The sequence below is a fragment of the Lathamus discolor genome, chromosome Z (assembly GCF_037157495.1).
Source record: "Lathamus discolor isolate bLatDis1 chromosome Z, bLatDis1.hap1, whole genome shotgun sequence".
In the NCBI taxonomy this organism is placed as follows: Eukaryota; Metazoa; Chordata; class Aves; order Psittaciformes; family Psittacidae; genus Lathamus; species Lathamus discolor.
Genome location: NC_088909.1, coordinates 65,877,340 through 65,903,997, shown reverse-complemented (window position 1 = coordinate 65,903,997; position 26,658 = coordinate 65,877,340). Strand labels below are relative to the sequence as shown.

Sequence of the window (26,658 nt, the reverse complement as noted above, 5' to 3'; positions counted from 1 at the left end):
AAAAAAAAAAACCTTTGCCATGGAAAATATGTCAATGAGTAGTAAACTGGTTACATTAGCACTCACTAATATCTATAAATAACCACACTCACCAATTTATTCTGTGCACTTCTACATGTTTTTACTGTTAAAAAAAAATCATTATATTGTTGTCAGTTTTAAACCTTTTAATACAAATTTTTAAAAAATATTTTCCTCACTTTATTTTAAAAAGTGTTTATTAACAGAGAGGTGAAAGGTCACACACTGGAACAGAGAATCAAAAAAGGGACAGCACAATGTTGTATAACGTCTCATCACACGTCGGTGCCACCATTTTTTTGTAGCCATTGAAATGCAGCAAGTGATGGAAAATGCTGCTTCATTGACTATGAGCTTGTATATTTTGAATTCAGGTGACAAATATATGATCACTTTTCCTATGGATGAAAATGGCATTTGCATCTTCAGAGAGACATAATTATTGTATGCTACAAATCTGCAGATAGATGTGCATTCAACAGAATCCATTTCTGATTTTCCCCTTAGACTCCTTCACATAATAAAATGCCTTAAAAAGGTTTTTGAATGAAATATGTGCAAGTTACACAGGTACTTATAGCCTCCCCCCTCTTATCTAGTTAAGCTGTGAGATAGGGGTTTTACATAGCTTTTCCCTTCCTGTTGTTTTTAAAATTTCTGATAAATATGGAAAGAAAATAATTATTCAGTTGGAAGAAAACAAACTAAAGGAAGACACTTTTTCCTCCATCAAGTCACATAATAAAAATAAACCAGGAAACAAGTAAAAGCAAGAAAAAAAAATGAGTATATGGTTAATTCCTGTGTGAATAGTCTTTTATCAATCACTCAAAATATTCATTTTGGTGATCTAATGTATTCTAATCAAAATTTTCGTATGAGTTTTGTCCCCCATGGTTATGATATCCCACACTGATAAAAATAGAGTTGACTAGGACTCATCACTGCTGAGAGATTTGTTGATATAAGTGACACACAAAGGTGGACGCTGACATATCTGTCATGGGAAGGGAATCAGGCAGTTTAAGTTACAGAGAAGCAGAGAAGTCCATGGAAGAACTCCTCTTTAATTCAAAGCAATTTGGGTCAGACCCTTGAAAAGAAGGATTCATGATTTTCAATTCAAAGTAACTAGCTAGACTGAGAGCATGCAAAGTAGCAAATTTAACAGCTTAAGTTCTTCTCATGACCTGTGTGAGGCTTTCATCTCCTCCACTCCCCATCCACAAAATAGGTATTCTCATGCATATCACTTGCCAGAACAGTACAGTATCATTCCTTCACCATATTCTGTCCTTTCTAAAGGTGACCGATTTTTGTGGACCAAGCTGCATCAGCGAATACACTATCATATATATATGACATGGCTAGCCCATTCTTGATCGTCAGTCTCCAGCCTTATTCATCTACTAGAGACGCACACAGAATTGCAAAAATGGGAAGAATAAGCAAGCATTGCATATTAATCTGAACAATTTCTGACTGCAGAGCTTCTAGGTACCAAAAAAAGGGAATATGCTCATAAAAATGAAGTGAAGCTGTGCAGTAAGAAGCAGAAAAGGAAATGAAGAATTCTGAAAATAGTAGATAAAGAATGATGAAAGAAAATAAACTTTAAAAGATGATATCTGCTGGACATTTATATTTTTAACTACTGTTTATGTAAATAAATGTACATATTAAAGATTTTGACACACCATGCCATGTTTCCATGTTTTTATAATGTTCTTGGGCATCTATGATAAACATTTTCTAATATTCACAGTCTAGGGTCTAGCTTTGATTTTCCTCACTGAAAGAGGAGAAGAGTGATGACTGTTACCATCGCTTTCAATGGGAGCAGATATAAATAAATTCTGAAAGCTGTTTAAATTTTAAACTCAAGTCTACAAGGGCACAGGATTCCTGATTATTTTCTCAGATCCAAGCTCTAGGCACACAGTCTTCAGTCTAGGGAAAAACAAAAATCCTTTGTCTGTGTGTCAGATATGTAAATATTGGTATCTCGTGCCATTTTCTATCCCTTGGGGTATTCTACTCGATTCTACTCACATACCAAGAGACACATAGCTTCTGTAGAACTTGCAGCATTCCTACCAGGCCACATAGGTATTTCAGATACCTTGTGGTGTCTAAAGTGACCTTACAAACGTCTGTTCAAACAACTTAAACCTACCCTTTATATCTGATAATTTGTTTATGCAACATCATAGACAGCTCTTATTTACTTTGTCAGGATAATAAGCACCTGCTTAATTTTGAATGGTATAATCAGATCCCATCTTGCAGAGGTATAGTAGGTACTATAAAGGGCGAAGAAAAAAAGTATTCAAGTAGCAGCCTCTGTATTAGACTTTAAATTCCCTACTTCTATTGCCATAATAATCATAAAGAATTTCTATAATTTTGAACAACTTAATCTTGAGATCTGGAGCTGATAACAGATACAATGTTTTCAGAGAGTACATCTAGTGCACAAAGCACTTCTTGACAGAACAAACATTTGTAATTACCAGGGACAATAATCTTGACCGTCTTTTGGATGATCATGATAATTTAACCATGTTTAATATATTATTTGATCTTTCAAGGAAAGTGGTTTGCTTTTTGTGATCCCAATTTTATTTAAAATGCCTAGAATGAGTCTCTTGGTGCCATCACTTGACCATAAGTGAAAACCTATTACAAAAGAGATTTTACAGCATTTCAATACCTTGTACACATTTCAGTTTTAAGTCTTGCTAGGCTTGCCAAAGAGAAAGAATATTGATGACACTGGTTACATCCCAACGGAAAGAAGTACAGTTTGCTTTGGACACCGGACTCCAAGCAGGTGCTGACACTAGCCAACATCAGTTCAAAAGGCATTTTCCATTTGAGGAAGTAAGAGGGATCACTACAATGCAACACAGCAGAATTTCTCTAGTACCACAAATTATTCAAATCCACTTTTCACCTTGAACAAAATTTCAGAATAAAATTTTAAATAAAAGAATAACTTCATAACAATTTTCCCATTCAAAAATCATATTCAGTGTGTACATTAAATTTCAGTTGTAGAAGGTAACATCAGAACAGTCGGAAACTACCAACAATGAAATTGGTTACAATATCTAATTCACTGTTACATAAAATGCATTTACGGTATAATAGCTAAGGAATGCATGTAATTTAAAGAGGTCCCCTACAGCAATCATTGAGACTGAACATATGCAATACAGTAAGTCTCAAATCCATTGCATTTACTGTAGAGTGCAAGAGCTTTTTCTGTCCACTGAGAGCCCCTGGCTTAGCAAGAAAGTCAGACTGTCAAATTATTATACTAAATTAAATTATAAACGCCAATCAGAAGAAGTATTCCTTGTGATTTTCATTGGCTGTATTTTGCATGCTGAGCTCACTTTTCAGTGCAGATTCACCACTGTCTTCATTTTCGGATCCTTTTGCTTCATTTTTTGAGTATATGCCTTTTTTTTTATAAATGCGTATGGCTATGGCAGTGATGCAAAGTAGGATGAATATCACGACTGCTATCACACCTAGAAGAAAAGAGAAAGAAGTCAAGAGAAAGGATCAACAAATAAGGACAAAGAAGGAATGACTCCATCACAAAATGGAGGGGATTGCAGTAAAGCCTGAAGAATAAGAAGGCATAGCTGCTTTCAAACAAGAAACAGCACTGTAGTATAAGCTTTATGTTGATTGTTTTGAAATCTGCAGATTTGAGGAACTGCTGGACAATGGGCCTAAAAAGTCACTATGACTTTCTCCTTTTCCCCATATCCTATGATTAATGGACAAAGTACTCTCCCTTTTCTCAGGACCCTTTCTCACACAACATGACATCAGGAAGGAAGGGATCATGTGTCCTATCATCAAGCTGTCACCTGCCAATCATCTCTTATCAATCACTGCTCCAGGGCTGCAAAAGGAGTCTAGAGAGCAGAAACAGAGCAGAAAAGGGTGACGACAAAAGTACCAATCTGGAATTCTGAACCAGATCTATTAGCTCTGACAGTGTACACCACAAAGTCTAAGCTTCAGTGCCTTGCCAGTAAAAATGGTTTTACGGAATTAGGCCCATTCATATCCAGTACTCCACACAAATTAGTTCAGACCACAGTGACTGGTTCTGACTGAAAAATGTAGTTAACGAGGAGAATCTGTGAAAGAAAACACAAAACTGGGGGGACCCAGATGTAAAACATCATAGGGATGCCAGTGGAAATTGGCTAGTGCTTATAACCACCTATCATCAGTTCAAATAGGACTGAAATTCTAATGTTTATTCTGCCTCAGGTAAGAAAATTCCAACTACTTTTAGTACATCATAATGGGATAAAGAGGTTTTCATGATCTACATTAGCAAAGGCACACGTTTTTGTAACTGCATCATTGTAATGAATAGACAGTGGTTAAAATACTAAAATTCTAAAATACGAAAATTAGGGCTCACTTCATGTTCAGGGTGAAATGATACAGGCTTGACTCCTTCCCTCTCTTTCAGGTTTGCTGCACTTCTTTTGACATCCTAGGTGTTTTACTGCTTTGCATGGCTACATGATCTTGGGTTTGTAAGTAAACAAGGTCCCTTCCTACACAGATGGCAGTGAGTAAGTTTCCTTCTCCAACAGCTTTAATAACCTCATCTGGTAGTGTAAAATCATCATAGTACATCCACCTGCATTATGGTATTCTAGCTGATCAGTCAGAAAATCAAGGAGTAGGAGAATAAGCTTTATATAAGGGTTTCATCAGGTATCACATGTGCTACATTTTCAACACATAAGAGAGTAAATGGAACCGGAATTTAGTTTTATAGGTCACCGTTTAAGATTTATTGAACTGTTACCAGGACATGCTGCTCCTAGCAGAGCATATTAGGGACAGTAAGAAAAGTAATACTTCCCACAGTGATAAAAATGACCTTATGGACTTCCAGCCCATCTCCTCACATCCTCATTCATCCTCACATGGTCTCAGGCCCTCAAGTTCATGAGTCAGAGGTTAAAAATAAGCCAGAAGGAAGCAGAATGTGCTTGTTAAAGACACAAAAAAACTAAGCTGCAGGAGGAAAAAGCACTAAACACTCTGGGAAGCTGTTGTAATGCAATGGCTCAGCTGTACTAGATGAAGGAACAATCTGCTGTATAACCCAGCCACTAATACAAGAAAAATAAAAGCCATAATCCCTTAGTGCTGTAAGTAAAAACAGACCATCCAAAATTTGGCATGTCATTTTTGGTTGTTCTCTAATATGAGCAACCATTCTTAATAGTAGGAACATAACTGTTTTGTATGTAGTATCTTCTTCTCTGGAACACACTCTATGATCTCAGTAAATGTTTTCTTTTGTAGATTAAATAAAACAGTCATTGCTTTGTTTCACAGTCATAGCGCACACATCCGGTAAGGCCTTGTCTATAAACTTGCCTTGTTTGTGGCAGCTGAATTGGTACAATTCTCAGTTATATTCATTTAAGGGTAGTTACACTAAACTTCCACTGTGTTGTACCATATAAGTTTGCTTTATTTTGACTTTTAAACAACCATAGTTAGGCAGTAGAAAAATTGTGAGTGCATAAGCCCAAATGTGTTTAATAAAAATAAAATTGTGATGTTACTATTATCTTAAAAAGACTGTAACTAAAGTAGCTTGAATTTAAAAAATGGCTTTGTTAGTACACCTAAAACTCTCCACCCACAGTAAAATACCTACTACATAAATTGTTCTTTTACGTAAGTGAACTTTATGTACAGATACGTATATAAAATAATACCTATCTTTTGAAATCACAAAATATGTTTTGACAGCTATACATGTAGACGAAGTCAGAAGCTGTATTTTTAAATTCTGACCCCACTGAACTCAGTGGTAAAATTCTCAAAGTTTGTGTGTCTAATGCAGGCTTAAGTGTCACTTTACAAGCAAGGAAGCTTCTAGTTTTATTACCTCTTATTTTAGTATCTGTAGAGCTACTGTGTTAAAGGTCACTGACCATGCAGCAGGCTGTTGGCAGGCACTGACCATAACAGGTATTATTATTTAAATGTCGGACACACAAGTGACTGCAGGTCCTTAACTCCACCTTCCAAAGAAGTAATTGCTTTTATCTTCAATGAGAAGCCTTGACAGCTTTATTCTGCTAAATCCCACTATGTAATTTTTCTGCTGAAGCTTTTAAAACCCTTAGAAAAGAAACCTATTTGGTATTTAAAAGATGGAGGGTATGAACTCTCCCTCCCACTGCCCTCTTTCTGTTGAAGTAACTAATGGAAATTGAAACAGTGAATTATACTGCAAAAATGAATGAAAACAAGTTTCCTTCCCTCACATCATCCCAAGAGAAGAAATATCACCAGAAATTCTCAGAGGGGAAGATTGTCACAAGAGACAATACTATTCCTTGAGAGAAAAAAACTGAGCTGACATAGCCATACACTTGCTCCAATATCAGTGGCAAAAACTGAAATTTTTCTGAGGGTCTCAATCCCAAACTCTCCTAAATAAGGCTCACTTGGAGTACACTTCATTTCTCTTAAAGAGGCAGAACTGGTAGCTTTCCCCACTTACAACAGAGATAGATCTTGGCATAAGGACAATCAGTCAGAAAGACACAGTAATGGAACAAGCACATCCTGATTATCAGTCCTGTACTTTAAGCTCAAGAACTCTGCCCTAAGCTGTATGCCATATTTGTTCTGATAGGCACAAAAAAATAAAGGGTCTGTCAACATATTTGCTTTAGAACAACTGAACTGTACATGGCTCTTCCACTATTCCTCTGTTATGAAATAATTTTGTGGATGATCAGTTATAATTCTATTTCAGCTGATAAAATCAGCCAAGAGAAATAGTAAGAAACTGTAGTATTTCAAATCATTAGTAATCATTTCTTATTATTTTTATTATTTTAACAAGCATTTTATTTTTAAGATGTTAATCAGTGTAAGTGACAGTCTGTCCAAGAGTATATTGCTTTCCAAATGATTAACCAGAATGAAATTTGCCTCAGTCTGTCAAAGAATTGATCCAAGCAGTGTTAGATCCCACTTTCTCAAGGAAAATCTGTGTTTCTCAAATCTGTTAAAAGATTTTGAACTTGACTGTTCAAGTAGCAAAATGTTGGTTTGGTTTGGTTTATTTTGCATAGTCAAGGAGCAAAGACTGCTCTTTCTTAAACATGTTATTTTTCATAACATATCCAAATACTTTTTAAAGTCACAGACACTACCATTAAGCGGGTTAGAAACCTGTTCTTACTATCTTCTGTTTTCAGCAAAGTGTTCCAATGCATAGAAACACTGATCGCTTAAAATTTATGTAGTAAGAAAATATGAGAGCTATTGATTGCATTTAAATGCAATGCTTGATTTTTCTCTACCACTTGTAATAAAATTAAGCTATTAAGCTTTTTTACTAGTATTCTTGTGCTCACAAAACTTAATTTGAGTTTACTTCAGCACTGAAAGACTCACAGCTATTAGAAATAAAAGGTTCCCGTGGAGTTGTTATGGCCCCTATTACCTCCAATAATTGCAGAGTCACTTGTGATTGCATTAGCTAAGGGCTCTCCCTCGTCTATTGGTCCAGAGTGATCTGCAACAACAAAAAAAAGGAAACTGGCAGACAAATAGAAGAAGGGTTTTCAAGTAATTCTTACATGGTTACAAATCATGTACATTATGGTACAGTGGCATTAGTATGCATCAGTAAGCTGGAAAGAGCAGTGATGTAGATGATACTTTGCAGAGATAAAGAGAAAAGTGAAAACATTCAGAGGAATAGAGAAAGCCTGAAGAAAAGGAAGAAAGTACATATACAAAAGAATTATTTTTCAAACTGCTCGTGACATGTTAACCCACATGGAAGAAAAAAAACAACAAAACAGCTGTGATTCAGGTCATGAGTACTCTATAGAGATCAGAACAAGTGATAATCACACACTACCTGCAAATGAATGGGTTGTTTCACTTGATGTTGAGTCAGATCCAGTTAGAGTACCACAGTTGGATTCAGTGAGGCGTCCCTTTACGATGATGGGGGCTGAGCTGCTGTGATGCAGTGCAGCCTTCAAAGGAGCTATGTGGTTGAACTGCACTGAAGAGAGACATCCAATAAACCCCTGAGAGTTTGCCTTCATTGTCTCCTCATCTACATCGCTGTTTTCTGTTAAACAAAAGGTACAGAACACAATTAATCATAGTGCAAATGTACAAAATAAAGTGACAGAAGAATAAATGAATAATTAACCTGTGTTCCTCTGAGTATATTTTGAGTTACTGCAACATACGTAGTTTCCCTGAACCCCTTTCTTGTCTTTCTTTAATGAAAAGACAGTCAAATATATTCAGCCCTTTATTTTAACAGATGACAGTTGTTAGTCTGCTGAGAGAAATGCTTTTAACTTACTATAGCAAAAAGGTAATAGGATTAAATGCAAAAGGATTCAAAGGTAACTAATATATTTCAATTAAAATGCAATGCTTTTTCACTCTGCAAAAAGATAAGGATGAAGCATGCATTCATGAAAAATACATATTTTATTAATTTATTCTCATAAATATGTACATTTTTGTATCATAATCTTTCCACACATTAATATATCTACTTCATCCCATCACCATCAAGTCTGTCAAAACAAAACCAGAAACTCTCTTAAGACCTCAGATCCTGGAACTCCATCAAGATATTTTCTGCGAAATTCTAAAAAATAAATGTTGTTGTAGGTTACCATACATTTTACACCATACCCTTATCTTTCCCACTAAGGAAAAAAAACCCCACAAGAAAACCCAAACCCAAATCAAAAACAAACAAACAAAAAACCCACAAAACAACAACAATGACAAAAAAGCCCATCACTTAATCTCTTGAGCTGCATTTCTGAATGTATGTACCATGTCAGAGCTTTCTATTTATTCACCATCTAATGCTCATTAATGCTATACTTTGGAAATGGAAAACAGTTTATTTACTATGACAGTTCTACTTTAAGTAAAAGCTCTGGAATTACTAACTATTCAAAGCAGACTCCTAAGGAAAGTAAGATTTCAAGTTTTGTGCAAATAAAATGGGAATTTAATCTCATTAATTTCCACCTCTAATTTATCGTGGAACCCATGAGTGAACTTGTGATCTTTACAGTGGCTACCAAAACAATTTTAAATACCAATGTACAATTTGCTCCTCAATACAATTAGATTAAGAGGGAAAATTGGGCTAATGTGTTTTGGAAGAATGTTGCAAAATAGCACAGAGGCATTTTCCCCAACTACTCTATTCTTGTTGCAGTGATGAGGTATTATCAGAGCAGCCAAGAGTTTGCTCACCTACACCGATGGATCATATAAAATGTTGGATGTTTAACTGTTCGTTTTCTCTGTAGCATACACTGCTTCTGATGACTGCCTCCTCACACCGAAGTATCTGCTAGATTAGGATGTCTTAAGAAAAAGATTAAACTGAGGTAACAAGGAAAAGAATGTCCAAACCACCTTGTGATAAAAATATATATCTCTAACTATAATGCAGGCTCAAAAACCTCGAGTGAAGTGTTTTCTATATTTTTTTTAGTTTCCTATGCAAAACATTTCATAAGCATTGTATGTGTATAATATGAAAGGAAACTAAATATTTAAAATCCAGAGTTCAACTTACTCATTAATTAGAAAATATTGCTGGGATAAAAAAATAAAACTTTATTAAATCAAGCAAACTTGCTGTAAAAATCTATGAGGTTTAGGGAAGACAAACCCTTCTCCACTTTAGTGCTTAAGTCAGATTTAACTAACTGACAGAAAATATCTGACACACACACAAGTTGTTGATCGGAGACTGTATTTTATAGTAAACTGTAATTAAGCATCCTTTAGCATCTTAACAGCAATTAATTTCCTAATGTACTCAACTTTTTTTAGCAGAGACAGGCAAAATTACTCCACCTACAAGGCTTTACTTAAAAAACAAAATAAAAAAAACAACCAACCTACCAACCAAAACACACACAGACACACACGCAAAAACAAAAAAAAAGGCAAAAAGTCCAAAAGCAAACTACAGATTAAATAACCTCTTTCTTAAGTTGTGCTTCAGCCATCTTTCCTCTCTGAAGTAATACTGAAAGTCAGCAGACAGAAAGATCAGATAAGAACTCTGAACTTCTTGCTTTTACGAAGCTGAAGATTTCAAAATTTTTCATGTGTTTGTACAAGTTTATCTTTTCTCAAAATAGGCAAGTCCATCATATGTTGGGTGAACTACTGGTTGACAGGTTGGGCTCAAAGAGTTATAGCAAATGGGGTTACATTGAGCTGGTGGCCACTCACCAGTGGGTATCCAGGGCTCAATCATAGGGCCAGTTCTCTTCAATGCCTTTATAAATGATCTGGATGCATACGCCAAATGTTCACTAAGTTTCCTGGTGATACTAAATAAGGAAGAGCTGTGGACTCCCTCAAGGGTGGAGAGGCCTTACAGAGAGATCTGGATAGACTAGAGAGCTGGGCAATCACTAACTGTATGCAATTTAACATGAGCAAGTGCAGGATTCTCCACCTGGAGCAGGTTAATCCTGGTTATATGTACAAGCTGGGGGATGAGAGGCTGAAGAGCAGCCCCACAGAAAGAGATATGGGGGTTTGGGTTGATGGCAAGTTCAGTACGGGTCAACATGTGCCCTGGCAGCTAAAAAGTTCAGCCATGTCCTAGGGAGCATCAAGCATAGCTTCGCTAGCTGGCTGAGGGAAGAGACTGTCACTCCATACTGCACTGATGTGTACCCACACCTTAAGTACTGTGTGCAGTTGTGGATGCCTCAATATAAGAAGGACATCAGACTATTAGAGTGTGTTCAGAGAAGGGCAACCAAAGTGGTGAAAGGTCTTGATGGCAAGGCTTAGGAAGAGCGGCTGAGGTCACTTGGAAAAGAGAAGGCTGGGGTGTGACCTTATGGCAGTCTACAACTTCCTCAAGGCGGGGAAGGGGATTTTGAGCTTCTGATCTGGTGACCAGCAATAGGACATGAGAAAATGGCACGAAGCTGCATCAGGGGAAATTCAGATTGGACATTAGGAAATGTTTCTTTACTGAAAGGGTGTCCATCCCCTGAACATGCTTCCCAGGGAAGTGGTCACAGCACCGAGCATGTCAGAGTTCAAGGAGTGTCTGAATGACGCTCTTAGTCCCACGGTTTAGTGTTAGGTAGTCTTGTTAGGAGTAAAGAGTTGGACTTGATGATCCTTATGGGCCCCTTCCAGCTCAAGATGATTCTATGATTCTATTAATCTGCTTGGTTAAAAAAAAAAAACACAAACAAAAAAATGAACATTTGTCATCCACAATTAAATTACTAGCTGGAGGTACTAACAACATGCTTGGAATGGACTGCCATAAAATCTTAACACTTGTGCAGCAAGCCTGTATTGGTATGCAGATTTTCACATAGCCAGGCTTTTTCCATTAAAAGTACTTATTACAGTTAAAACTAATTACACCTGCACACCCAGTTGAATCATATATTCAACTATATTAACCACATATAATATATTCAACCTATTAACCACAGCTGGTTAGTTGTGGTTAATACATACCACGTAAATGCTACTATGCTATTAATTTTTACTGAGGTTTACTTGGATTTCAATTGAGATGATCAGAGGATAATTTACTGAAAAAATATGTCATAAAACAATTATTTTTCTGATTTTTGTGCACAAAAGAATACCTTTTAAAACCAATCCAAAATGGTCTAGGCCCCTTTTCCTTAATTTGTTATTTGTTTCAGCAGCTTACTACTGAAAAAAAAAAAAAATCACAGCAAAGAAAACAGTTTGACTGACAGGAAAGAATAGACAGTTCTGTCACTGAGATTTTTGCTACTTTTTCAGCAATACGAATCCAGCAATTAGGAGTCACAAGTGGGTGTTATTTCTAGAACCATCATTTGTTATTGCTGAGATTGAGAAGGAAAATCTTTATAACAAGACCTTTAAGGGCAGATATTTTGATAACAGAATTATTTAATCAAACTAAAGTATCTCCATTAAATCCCTGATTATTGATTTTTTAAATACTGGTATTTTGCCCAAAATTGTAAGCCTGTGAAAACTTTCTCTTCCCCCAAATAGTTATTCTGAAAAGCTTCTGTATTGGAAGGAAGATTCGACAAGCTTGGCTGACTAAATTAGAAATCCAATTACAAAAAATAAATTAAAACCAATTATATGTACTTTAAATTGTGGGAGCTACATAAAAATGTATGTTTTACACTAAGTCTTCTACACTAAGTTAAAGGCTTTTCTAAACCAACTTTAACGGACTGAATTTTACCATTTCATTACTATATGTATTCCCAAATTCATATAATAGAGAAAGTTGCATAAAGAAAAATTATCATTTTTAAAGTAACTTCTATTTAGCATGTGCATTACTGCAAAGGTTTGGGGGAGTACCCAGACATTATTGTTTTAAAAGGCTGATTTTCAAATTAAGAATTTGAATTATCGCTGCATTTTTGCATATCGGTAGAACACAGTGAAATTTTTGCAATTCCGTCATTATCTTTATCAATAAAACCATAATTAGAGCTCTTAAAGAAGCTGCGCAATTGTTATCCTCAAAGATATTTCCATAAAGACAGAATTAAAGTATACAATTTTATAATTTCAGAGATAAATGAATCAATATAAGAAAAGAAAAATTCATAACAAATAGAATAGTTCTAATATACAGAAATTTCATATGTGGGCCCAAATTCTTTTACTGGTTTAACATAGGCCTTCTTATTAAAAGTCAAGTTAATATTTGGTTTTATTAATTACTGAAATAACCATTTTTCCATTGTTGGAGATATCCATAATCATGCACTCCTTAAAATGAATTGGCTTATAAACACACATTCTCATTAGCTGGTGAAACCTTGTGTATAAATCAGACCTAAGTAAATCATGCTGAAAGCCTGTCTTTACCTCAGCATGGAAAGGTTAACAACTCTCACTGAAGAAAAGGTCACAAAGAGCTCACCACCCTCACTCTTGGGAAGGCTAGGAAGCTTTGTCCTGCACAAATGTGGCTTTACTCAGCAGTAATTAATTAATTCCTCAGTGAACTTCTGTAAAAAGAGGGGTTTCTACAGCCTTCTTAAAGTATTGGGTCCTTTGAGAGAAAGTACCTTCTTAGAAGGAAAACAAAAGTACAAGAAGCCCTTTGACTTGTATCCTGTGAACTTTGTGGCTGAGTGTGTTGCTTCTCTTTCCCTCACAACTTAATGTTCAGGTATTTTGGTGCGTCCTAACACAGCCAAGCTCCCTATTTTGTCACAATGTTGCAAAACACAAATTCAGAATTCTTTACATCGGAAGACTTAGGTTCTGGAAAGTTTGATTTTTTTTTTTTCGTGGGAATTCAAAACTAGTTCAGCAGCTAACTCTCAGATTTTCTTTCAACAAGAAAATCTGAGCTAAGTACAGCTGAAGAAGAGCTCAAACAAGTACTTCTCCAACTGAAAATAATTTTTAGAAAATCCATAGCTTTCTGGCCTAAATTAAAACTTGTGCATTTTTCCTAAAAAACATTTAAAGTACAGGAAATACCTGTTTTCATATTTTGTTACTCCTCCTTCTATTTAGACCTATACACTGCAGCAAACACTAATTACCTTTTCCTACTGCCTCCATAAAGTCTCCTTCCATCTCTAAATATGACATCACAAGAAACAGGACCTAAAGCAGTCAGATTTGGAAAAGAAACAGTAGCTTTCCTATAGCATCTATCCTTTTAAAGGGAGAGATGTACAATATATGTCTTCTTCAGGACAGCTTCCATAAACTGAGACAAATTGGGCCAAGTACCCCCTCAGGTCATTGTAGCTCCATGCTTCACAATATTGGGAAAATGCAAGGCCATCATTTAACTGAAGAAATTCCCACATCTAAACTTTTGTAATGGTGTGGTTTCTTTGGAAGAGATGATATTGATCCTGAACAAAAGAGACTGTTATTTGCCTAAAAATGCACATTTCAACACTTTGAATCAAACAGATTTTTAAGTAAATTGATGCAAGTTTTGACATGGAGTCTCATAACAAAAACAGCAAAACCTTTAATTCCATATTTGTCATTGTACTATTACCCTCATGTGAGCGTGACTCCAAAAACTACTACACTTCAAAACATTACAAATTCTTGATTCAGTTTTATCACAAGTTAGTGGTGGATTGAAATATTTTAAACAATTTTCTTCTAAACATTTATATTTCAGCTATTATTGCTTAAAAGTTATGCCTAAACAACCATTCTCTTCTCTATTCTTTGTGCATACCTACATGCCAGTTCTTTTCTCAACTGTAAATTCTACAAAGAAAAATTACGCTTTAAAAGTGATACCATTTCTGTTTGTGTTAGACGTCCTTAGCTTTTTTCCTAGTGAGAAAACAGATTAGCTACATTAAGACTCTTCCAAATAATCAGTAGTAAAAATAATTATGATTTTAAGTTTACAAACATGATCTTTAATTTAATTATTTAATACATTAATGATTGTACCTAAAAGCTACTTAGTATCTGGTTACCATCATTATGAAAACAATTATCACTGTAGGTCTTTTATTCTTTCACCTCTTCTAGATAACATTATCAGAATTGAAAACCACTACCACCTATTCCATTGATAAAAAATTAACCAAATAGTTGCATGCAACATCTCAATGTCTAAATGGAGATCAGTAACAAGTTGTGTTCCTCAGTGGTCAACTCTGGGACCAGTATCATTCAATGTCTTTATTAATTACATATACAGTAGGACTGAGTACATTCTCAGCAAGTTTGTGGATGATACTAAGCTGAATGATGCTGTTGATTCATGTCCTGGGTTTACCAGGAGCCGTTTTGCTCCTTCTTAGTAACTACTGCAAGCTCTGTGTTGTGACTTCCAGCCTGGGCAGAGAGCTGATAACACCGATTGTTTTTAATTGTTGTTAAGTAATGTTTATTCTGGCCAAGGACTCTGTGAGTCTCATGCTCTGCTGGGGATGAGGGGAGGCCGGGAGGAAGCAGAGACAGGACAGCTGACCCAAGCTAGCCAAAGAGGTATTCCATACCACAGCACGTCATGCCCAGGGAGGTAACTGGGAGTTACCCGGAAGGACACACTTTCTCTCTCTTCGGGGGGGGGGGGGGGGGGGGGGGTGTCAAACTCGTTTGGCGGTGGTATCGTATTCTCTTGTTATTTTCTCTTATCAATATTATCATTGGTGGTAGGAGCAGTGGTTTGTGTTATACCTTAGTTACTGGGCTGTTCTTATCTCAACCCGTGAGTTACATTCTCCTGATTCTCCTCCACATCCCTCCAGAAGTGGGGAGGGTCGGGGCGGGGGGGGTGAGTGGACAAGCTGTGTGTTTAAACCACGACAATTCACTAGAGGGAAGGAATGCCATTCACAGGGATATTTGCAGGCTCAAGAGGTGGGCCAGTGAAAACCTCATGAACTTCAACAAGGCCAAGTGCAGGGTCTTGCACCTGCACTGAGGCAAACACCAGTTTTAATACAGACTGGGGGATGAATGTATTGAGAGTAGCCCTGCAAAGAAGGACTTTGGGATGCTGGTGGATGAAAAAACAGGTATGAGCTGGCAGTGTGTGTTTGCAACCCAGAAAGCAAGTTGTATCCTGGACTGTGCAAAAAAAAAAAAAAAAAAATGTTGCCAGCAGGTCAAGGGAGGAGATTCTTATCACCTTACATATATGTGACAGAAAGCATTAAACTATTTATTTTTTGTTTGGTTGGGTTTTTTTGGTTTGTTTTTTTGTGTGTTGTTTTTTTTTTACTCAGAATAGAGAGCTAATTTCAAACACATTTTGTTTTCAACTTGCATTATTTGAATGTTGGGCAGAGACTGCCCCCAACCAGTGACATGACAGACTATTTCAGATAATCATAGAATCATAGAACTGTTAGGGTTGGAAAGGACCTCAAGATCATCTAGTTCCAACCCCCTGCCAGATAGGTAAATTTAATTTTGATCATTACTACAGGGTTACAGATACCTTTGAATGAATCTTCAGGAGAAAAAATATTTTGTCATAGCATAAATCGTTTTTAAAAAGTAGCTCTAATAAATTTTTGCTTACATTAACTTACAACTAACTGCTGACATCAAAATCTAATCACAGAGAGTTTTTCAAATATGGCACATGAATAATAGCATCCTGTGGTCTTTGTGTATGATTTCACAGTGATTTTTTTTTTCCCTAAGAGTAAAAAAAAAAAAAAGCAGTGTTTCATAATGCTTAATTGCAAAATGGGATAGAGAATTGTGAAACTATTTTTAATGGAATCCACTTAATCATTTTTTAGGAACTACTTAACCATTATTATATTGTATTTCAACAAGCCTGAAGCTTATACCTTGATTGTGACCCAGTGTCTAATTAAATTGAAAACAACAGATGTATTTCAGTGAATTTAGGGTTATTCTTTATTTAAGTGCCTTGATGACATTTTGATCTATGGTTTAGAAAACCTTGCAGTGTTCCACTTACCTAAAATCTTGCCAAGTGTGAGAGACTTAATTGCATTGAATTCTGTGCCTGAAGTCAGAACAAACTTCATTCTTTCATTCTGGTTAATCTGTAGAATGGTTCAGTGAAGAGTAAAGTGGAATAATGGGGGAGATATTAGTCAAAGTTTGCAAAAAAGCAGATATAATCAAGGTTAAAAATGAAAGGAGCTGAGGGCAGCATTTGTTAGTTACAGCATAAAAACTATTCCGGAAATAGATGATCAGCTTCATCAGATCACCGATTATAGCTGCAATGCATCTATAAGCATCCCACTTAATAAACCTTTATTTATCTTATTGGTTTGTCTGATTCTTTCTTTTTCATCTATGAGATGAATAAATGTAATAAACCTTCAAAAACATGAAAAAGGTTCTTTTCATTAAAAAAGGCTTTCAACATTTAGTTCACAAAGATCAAATATCATACTGTAAATTCTCTGCCCCCAGGGTACCTCTATAACTACTTGTCTTCAATCCTTGTACCAATGCATAATTAAGCACGCTCAGCTCTAGTCTCAAAATACTAACTTGTAACATCTAGGTTTTTAAAATTACAATATTAAAAAATTAAGATTTTTTTTACATGTTAGTATATAATATTAGCAAATCAAATCTTTCTATTTTATCATAAAATTTCTACAAAAAAATAACAAAAATCTTTTCCTTAATAGTTACATTGCTTTAATGTGAAAGGGTCCAAAGAAAATAAGACAAATAAATAGGCTTAAATTATTATCTAGATGTTAATTGTAATGTAGTTTGATATGTAACTTGAAACAGAAACCAGAATGCAAGACCCCCCAAAAAATCAGTAGTCATATGCATTTCATAAATGTTGAAAATTTAACCACCTATTAATTGAATTTTCATATAAAATTGTGATATATTTACCTTTTGAAATAGACAAAATGAATACCAAAGGGACTGTCTACTGTAGATTTTCACTGTATATCATAAGTCTGCTATCCTTTGCTTCATTTACTTGAGATACTAAAATACAGTTTATCTGAGGTAATTGCTTTGTAACTTTTTACTTAATTTTGCTTGAGGTATTCTACTTTTTTAAGATAACCCACTTTGTGGTTTGTTTTTTTTCTTGTCTAACTGAATTACCTCTACAAAGAGCATTTCCTCCTCTCTATCAATCTTCATGTGTTGCAGTTGTCCATCAGCCATGCTTTTGAGATTGATGCTGAAGATATCAGGATCTTGATGGCTATCTAGCTTGTACCTGATCTGTAAACTTCCTGCAGGGTTAGAGTAAGAAGATTAATACACTGCATATACAACAGACAGCGCAGTTCATATACAATGCCTGCTGCTTCATATGAAGAACAAAGCAATGTTTGAATTATTTACAAAAATTAACTATGAGAAATCTACATAAGTGCTAAATTAAAAAAGGCAACAGGAAAAGTAATAGTGATGTTGAAGGTGGGAAGTATTTGCAAAGAAAGCCATAAACTGTCACAATTCTCTAAAATTAGTTAATTTGTGCAGAGATTTTAGTAAGTACTTTTATAATTCAGCTGAGAAAGGGTTGGTCTGATAACTCATATTAATGTGACATCAAATAAAATTCAGTACTGTAGAAGTACTGTTCTTTAATAATGTTTACACTGTCTGGGCCTGTAAACTTCTGGCCATTTGATATTTCACTTGGATGCAGTTAATAACTTCTAGCTCGCTTTCCATTTATTGTTAACACCCAGTGTACTGTCACAGACACTAACACACAGACTCTGCCACAACAGAACACAGACACAGTATAGCTTCCATGTCAGAGATTTCCTCTCAGCTGTAGATAGGTAGACTACAACTTTATACTCATCTTTCAGAAAGCAAGGCTCAGGCCATAGCCAGGCCAGTCAGGAGTAAAACATGTTCCACCTTTCATGATGGGGAGGATACTAAGGTTATTCTACATCCAAATCTGTATTTGGGAAAGCACAGAATCTTCTTTGAGCACAGAACCACCATGACTCTGATAAACCCAAAGAGTCTCTGATAAACCCAAAGATTCACCTCAGTCTGTGAGGATTTTTAATTAAGTAAAAAATGTAATAAAAAGATCTAGACATAGAAGAAAGAATGAAAAGAAAGATATAACTAACACCTGATGTTCAGCGTAAATTGAAACATCAATTATGTTGCGTATATTTTCACAGCAGTGTATACATGTATGGTCATAGGTATATAAGTAGCTTATGAAACTACTTGAATGTAATGACCCATTTAATTTGGAAATGGATAATGCACTTTCAAAAAGTATTTCATTATTTATCATGAGAATATCAATTAACACAGTGAGTGAGTAGCAGACAGATCAGATATAACTTTTGAGTTTCATTTAAAAACTTCTAAAAAATATTCTACTGTATTTCCAGAAATAACTATTTTTGCCAGCATGATAAAAATCAGTAGTAAAAATTGAAACTACAGTAGAAGGAATGTTTTTCATGTGAAAAACACTGCTTAGTGCAGCTGAAAAATAAATACATCATTTAAAGCAACAATAGAACAATGCTTAGTTTGTGATTCAGGTCTGGCAGTCAGGGTTGGCAGCTGTGATGGTTATTAGTGTTTCCATATGACATATCTGAACACTCACCGTTTCTGGTGAGAATGACTGAGAGGTATTCCTTGTAGAAGGAGCTGACATAGAGCAGTAAGCTTGGTGTCCGTGTTGTTCGGAAGGCAAACGTAATTTCTTCTCTGTTCAGTGTCATGTCAGCATAGAAAGAAGAAGCGTGAGAACTGGAATTTTTAGCTAAGGTGTAGTATTCTTGAAAATTGTATGTCACAGAAGTGCCAGTCCCAAAATAGGCAGAGATCTCTGAAACAAAAAGTAATTTGATTTTTAAATTTCATGCACAACAGGACTACCTCTCTTTTCTATTTATTTCTGCTACAGAAGACAAAATGTATTCTTAATGATTGTAATAAAGATGAAAAAAAAAATTTAAATGGAACTAATATTTAGGACTATAGCCAAAAATAAGACCCAACATGGGTTGACCAAGACCAATTAGGTAAGTGTCTTAAATATCTGTTGTATGAAGAGCTTCTTTTTGTTTAGTTTTAAGACACAATTTCTGTTTTGGTTTTGTTGTTGGTTTTTTTTTTCCCCCCTATTTATACATGTCCTCAACCCCAATATGTCCTCTCTTGTATGTATTATTCCTATAGGTTATCCCACACTTTCAGGAACAGGAGTCATTTTACCCGTGCAAGTATAATAAACATAGATTGTGACCATTAGTCTCTTCAGCTGTTTGCAGGGGAGGAAGAAAGGATCATTCCTCACTCAATGACATTAACACCACAGGTGAGCTAAGGTATGGAAGAACTTCACATGAGCCCTTCATACTTCTAGTGGCAGTGGTGGCTGGATAGATGTTATGCTAACTAATTTAGAGGAACATGGAGTTATGACATTTAAGGGATAAGGTACTGGGCATAATCCCTTTAATACACTGAGGAAGCAAGTAATTTTTAACTGATTGGAATTATATTTAACTACAAAAAAGTTCTAAATTTACATTTGTAACATTAAAATTTGACAGCTTATGGTCGTAGAATCATATAATGGGTTGGGTTGGAAGGAACCTTAAAGACCATCTAGTTCCAACCCCCCTGCCATGGGCAGAGACAACTTCCACTAGCCAGTCTCGATGATGCTAATTAGATCATTTACCAGTATGACATCATCACCAAAAATTCCTTTAAAATGGCTGAAAAATTAGGCTCAGCCCTGTATCTAATGTTTTCACTTTGTTCTCACGATAAAAATAATTTTACCTTCTGCATCTCGTTTTCCAAGTTTAGTCTTAGTTTTGAGATTAAGACTTACAAGACAGAAATTAAAAAATATTCATATAGTTCATAACTTATAGTAATATTAAATAATCAAAGGAGTCGCATAACATTAAATAATGATGCTAATCTCAGTGTGATCCTGCTTTAAGTAGAATATGTTGAACATATCTCTGGAAGACAGTGTTTAGCAAAACTTAGATTTACTGAACAAAATGAGTTTAATGTTTCTCTACATTAAGTAATACAAATATTTTACAAGCATTTAAGCATCTCTTTGAACTGCTGTCAAGATCTTGTTCTGAATTGTATGGTCCTATTTCAATATGTGACAAAACTAAAAGACATGCTTGCCTTTCTTACAGAACGGCCCAGCATAGGCAGAGAAAGTGCAGTCACAGGAGAATCCACTGTATTTCTCTTTACATTTTCCACCATTATGACACAGTTTACCATAGCTGCTACAATGTCCTGGACATCCTGGTTCAACTCCTGGTGTTATCTTTGCTCTCTCTTCCAGGTCAAGAGCCATTCCATTCAACTGTAATGAACGAATGCATCCCAAAAATCCTTTCTGCCTGGATGCTGTCCCACCTGAAATAAAATTATATGATCTTTAAAAAAATTAAATGCATTGATGTGCAAAAAAGTCGTTATACTTTACAGCTCCTGAACAGTATATTATGAATTTTCAAGTTTCAAGCTTATGCATGTGTAAATACTTACAAATAGCTTTAAAAGCATATCTGATTTATTTTTTGTAAAGTAATTACAGCAAACACTTGAAGATTTAATGGGCAATAAGGATTTTGCACAGTAAGGTACCAAGCAATGATGCACACTTCTATTAATTGACAAAGGATTAACATGCAGAAGTTGGAGAGAAGACAGGAGAAGAAAGAAAAAGGAAGAGAGGAAAAAAGAAGTGAGGTGAGAAAAAAAGAAAAAATAGCAAAGAAAAAAAAAGAAAAGAAAGAAAAAATATTGAAAGAATAAAAGGAAAAAAGGAAAAGAGAAAAAATATAAAAGAAAGAAAGAAAAAAGAAACAAACGAAATAAGAAGAGGATGGGAGAGTGATGAGCTGTACAGTTTCAACTTTTTTATATTCTATTGGCTATTCAACTGATTTGTGTCTCTGTCCATCTGTGTGTCTTTTGGTATAGATCACAGAACCCCACAGTCAGTGTGTGGCCTTACATACTTTGTCCCATATTACAAGCTGCGTCCATTCTTCGATAATAGGAATGTTTATACCTCTCACTACAGAAGAATAGCAGTAAGGATAAACCTGACTACCAAGCATATGTGATAAAGATACAGAGTAATCCTAAGGCTAGCAATAATTTTTGCTTCATTTGTTTTTTCACTGTTTATTTTTAGGACAGTTCCCCACCACTAGCATTTTTTTTTTCATCGTGATTGCCTAGCAAGGTGTGCAATCTACATACCATCGCTCTTGTCCTTCATTGCACGACTTAATCATATTTCCTGTCACTTGCTCTCTTTTAAAAAGTACAAGAGAAATACTCCACAATATGTAAGATTACAAATTATAATTCTCATGCATTTCAAATAAACTTCTGGTTTAATGTAGACTTCATCCTTCTCTATTTCAAAGTTTGTAAAATTCTTGGTGTTACATGGAAAATCTTGACATAGCTGTTCTTATTAACAGATATAATGGCACAAAAGCACCTAACAATATGAAGATCTGGTGTTATCTCCCGTAAAATGAGCATTTTGGTGGGAGATTCGGGCTTTTGTTCTGGCTTCTTTGGAAAATCAGTGTATACACATCCAAGAAATACAGTGTTTTAGCCTGAAGAAATGTCATTCTTAATACATTAGTGACTGACTGATGCATGACTATGGCAGGTACTAGGTACCTGATGTTCGCTGTATGAGACAACATTTAAGTAAATGAGTAAACATGCAAGACAAGTGCCTCTGCTAATGCCATTCTTCAGATACCATATATTTCATTTTTCTCTAAATCCTTTCACTGGCTTGAGCAGACAATCCCGAGTCTGTACTAGCAGACTGTCAGAAAAAAATAGTAAAACAGTAAGTCTTATTACTCCCACCACTGAAGAAAATCATATTTAATTGAAGAAATGAAAATATCTTATAAATAGTCTGGAGTTGTAAAAAGTCGCATTATCCAAAAGGCTTTTTCAACTCAAACACAAAATAAACTACACACCATATTGATCTACATGACAGTATTACAGTTAGTTGCAGAAACAGGTTACCCCAGAAAACCCTTGCTTCAGTCATAGCTAATCCTCACAAATTATGTTCAGGAAATGCATGACAAATTTTTCAAATGAATCACCATCATTTGTCATGCCACACTTCAAAAGCACTGTTTTATCAGAATAAAATTAAACAAATGACATTTTTTGTCATTTCTGCTCCAAATTATTTCAAAATAATTGTACAAACTTGTAAGGGATTTCAGGGTACAAAGTACTATAATGAATGTTATTTCATTTTACTCTGGGATCTTCAAAAATTTTCCGAGAGGAAAAAAGCACACAAATCCAAAAGCAAAACAGAATCACTCTTCTAACACAATTATTCTCCTAACCATTATATGAGAAAACAAGCCACATAGAATGCTTGTAAATACATCAAAACAGTTTTTAAACTGTCAGCTTAATACAGGTGAATGCACTGAATTTGTAATGTTAAAATGTATCTCCATCTCCATGGATGTTTCGAAGAGACTCTCATCATACAAACTCCCTTCAAAAGATGCAGTTGCCACCTTTTTGCCTTCCATTTTTTTCTTTTTTTCCACCATAACTAAGAAAGATTCTGTAAAATGAGTGCCTACCTACAAAAAGCTGGCTGTTGAGCTGCAAGCGAATATGCCCATCAGGTGGAGCAGTGTGAGACCTTTGAGGAAACTGATCTACTTGTAAGGATGCCTCTTTGATGTTTCGTTCGGCCTTCACATAATGCCATTGGTTGTCATTTAAGGAAGTGAGTGATTGCACTGTAACCTCACTAGGTCCATTTCCAACATCAAATGAAAAAAGCACTTCAGATGGAGCTAGAAAGAGGTCAGTAATAAAGGATATTTAAATTATTTCATAGTCAATTGGTTCACAAAATCACAATGTAACAGAACAAGTTACTTTAAAGTGTAGCCTACTATTTACTGGAGCAAGACTGACTTTTTTAGCAGAAAAGCTTACTTCAGGAGGCCTATCCTCAAAGCTCATTCTTCACAATCATTGACAGTGAGAACAATGATTCATTCACAGCATGAAAATCAAACGTGGATATCTAGAAAGCACAGCAGTCAAGAAACAGTAAAATGTTCTAGCTTCATTATTTTTCAGTTTGGATAAACAGCATCTCTTGACTACATGCTAATTGGTTATCATTGTTAACCGTATGTAAATTATCACCACTATAATTCAATCGACATCTTCTACTGTCTGTTTGCTTTTGTTTTACTCACATAATCTCTACAAATATCAGAGGGTAAATTTCGACACAGTTTCTAATGCCACGTATAATGTGAATTAAATTGAGCAATTTCATCAGCAATATTTCACATTACATGGTTTTATAGTTGGCTTAGAAAATCATAACTAAGTCTTTGCAGGTCAAAATAGATATATGAAATCGAAGATTTGGGAATTACAACTATCCTCCCTGAAACAGTTTCTTTCCCGTACTCAAAGACAATAATGTATGAAAATAGGTAATCCCTAAAGAAGGAATTACCATAATTTTTAATTACTATGGGTTTAATTAAATGACTAGAGGTATGAGAAGATTCCATGAATCTAGAAGAAAGGTTTCCATTTATGTCATTGAACTCTGAGAGAAAAGCAACCAATTTGGAGTGGTCAAGGGAAATAAATCAGCTTCAAACAACATTTTCAAATATGCATTTGCTGATTAAAAAAAAAATCAATTGTTTGGACTCTTTTTTCACCTTTAAAAGATATATTAGACTTTTTATAACAGTTAGATCCACTTTGGCCAACCTTTAGACTGAGTAATGCCACACACTTGCAATCCCTCAAACCCCGAATCTTGTTATTATAAAGTACTTTTCTGTAACAGCTGAAAGTGAGAGACAAATGTAAAATGACAAATACACCAAGCATTTGACTTATTAAATAAGATAGGGCATAATGTGAGGTCAATTTTTAAACCGAATTCCTTTTATAATAAATGATCTCTTCTGCACAAAATAAAGATCAACAGTTTAATACAATAATAAGAAATACATTATGTCTAAAAATAGTTTCTTAGTAAAATGAGTTTCAGGATTAATTTGCTTCATTCGGACAAAGTTGAGAGCTCAGTTTCCCCTTACTGAGGGTTAAAAGGGAAAAAAAAAAACAAACCACACAGTAGGAGAACAAAGGCAACAGAAACTCCATGTGACAAGGTAAAGAGAATTTCTGCTGAATGTTACCTTCTGTAGGGAGGTCTTTGTAATCCTCTGGATACTGTTAGAGTGAAGCCTGAAAATACAAATTCTGCTTTGAACTCACTGAATGTTCCTATTAAATAGCATATCAGAATAGCAGATCTGGTAAATAATGTTACTGTTCAGATTTTAAAGGCAAGAAATCACATAATACTGATTCTGAAATAACCACTGAAATAATGAATTATATTAATATGAATAAATAAAACTAATATAATCTTGAAAAAAGAGAACTTATCCCAGAAGTTCCAGAAATGAAGGGACAGATAGCAAGGATGGCTGTATAGCCATCTGCTTGAGTGTCTGAACTTTGACCAGAAAATGTGAAAAATATATTCAATTAACTTTTTATAATATTTTTAATATTTCTGCTAAAACTAGCTACACAGCAAATTTGGAAGAAATTTAGCATTTATATGCACAGTGGTAGAACCACCAGTGAAAGGTATGCCACAGGACATGGAGAGGTGCTCACTGAGTTCTAGAATTTGTCCTCTTGTGACAAAGGATTGAGGTAAAGAGTGCTTAGGTCATTTCATGGATGGCAGAGGATGGTACATCCATGAGTTCTCTTCTGTTGCTAAAATACTTTGTGGGCCCTACCTAACTTGGTGTTACTCAAAAATTTTCTGAACATTGCAGAGACTTTTGTGGCTCTGATGCATTCAAACATAGGCGGAACACAGCTATAGATTGGCAAAGTGGAGCAGAAGATGCAGTTGATGGTAATCATGGAGAGTGGTCAGTGGTTATCTGTGATTAAAATAACTAAAAAGAAAGCACAGTCATTGAGAACCATTCAGAGTATTAAGGTTAAACATTACATGAAGAAGCAGAAAGTGATTACCAAGTAATATGCTACAGAATACAAACCCAAGCAGTTTTCCATAAAGGAAACAACTGAATTTCACTCATCCTAGACAGTTAGTTAATAGCTAGGGAAAAGATCAACAACTACTGCATGTTGGACTCTTCAGAACTATTTTCAAAGCAACGGCAGAAGACTCTTCAAATTAATACACCATAGTGTTCCCAACCCTACTTCAAATTTCTATTTAACTCATTGGTTTTAAATATGAAATAACCATTCAGTGAGCACACAGTATAAAATAGTTACTCAGACTTTCAGCTATAAGATGTAACCTGCAGTCATATAAGTATTTAATAGGGTACGATTCAGAGTTGAATCAGTCTTGTTGCTTTCAACCACTTCTGCAGAATACCACAGGAACTCAGATAAAAATTCAGACTACAGTTCTTCATAACTCTGTAAGAAAAACCATATCAAATATTTTCTTCAAGATGATTCACTTCCTCTGTATTTTAAGATACAGCTAGGATTCATACCTCCAGTTTTGTAAAAGCTTTCTAAAATATTATACACAAATGCACTGTGGTGTTTATAACTTCACTAAATGAAACCAACAATAGTAAACTTCACATTTCTTATTAAGACTCTCTGGCAAAGTTAGACTTAAAGCTCTAAAGATCATTATGTCATAATGAAAAAAATTAGATATAAAGCTTTAGAACAATCAATAAAGTGCTAAGAAGAATCATTATGTTCACAAGTGTGGAATGCCAAATATTAATGACATAATGAATTTTAAATAATTTCTAATATCCTTATCTTAAACATTGACATTTTCATTAACCATTGATTTATGTGGAACTATTAATAGAATATCACGTGTAGGCTGGTGATTTACATTCACAACTATTATAAAAGATTATGTGATGATGAACTCTAAATAACCCTATACAAAATGAAATGTTCAAGGGGGATTTTTTTTCTTTTTTT

General features: G+C 35.1%; 1 protein-coding gene across 1 annotated transcript in view; it reads right to left on the bottom strand.

The window, feature by feature from the left end:
* Positions 1-200: 200 nt before the first annotated feature.
* The window catches only part of CNTNAP4 (contactin associated protein family member 4), a 225,895-nt gene continuing 199,437 nt past the window's right edge, over positions 201-26,658 (bottom strand). The window contains exons 17-24 of the mRNA XM_065661351.1: positions 23,238-23,456; positions 20,752-20,991; positions 19,193-19,417; positions 17,695-17,828; positions 16,562-16,649; positions 7,973-8,191; positions 7,550-7,621; positions 201-3,560 (exon numbers count right to left, since the gene is read on the bottom strand). Coding sequence (XP_065517423.1) covers positions 3,367-3,560; positions 7,550-7,621; positions 7,973-8,191; positions 16,562-16,649; positions 17,695-17,828; positions 19,193-19,417; positions 20,752-20,991; positions 23,238-23,456 — 1,391 coding nt within the window. The 3' untranslated portion in view covers positions 201-3,366. The remainder of the gene's footprint in view (positions 3,561-7,549; positions 7,622-7,972; positions 8,192-16,561; positions 16,650-17,694; positions 17,829-19,192; positions 19,418-20,751; positions 20,992-23,237; positions 23,457-26,658) is intronic.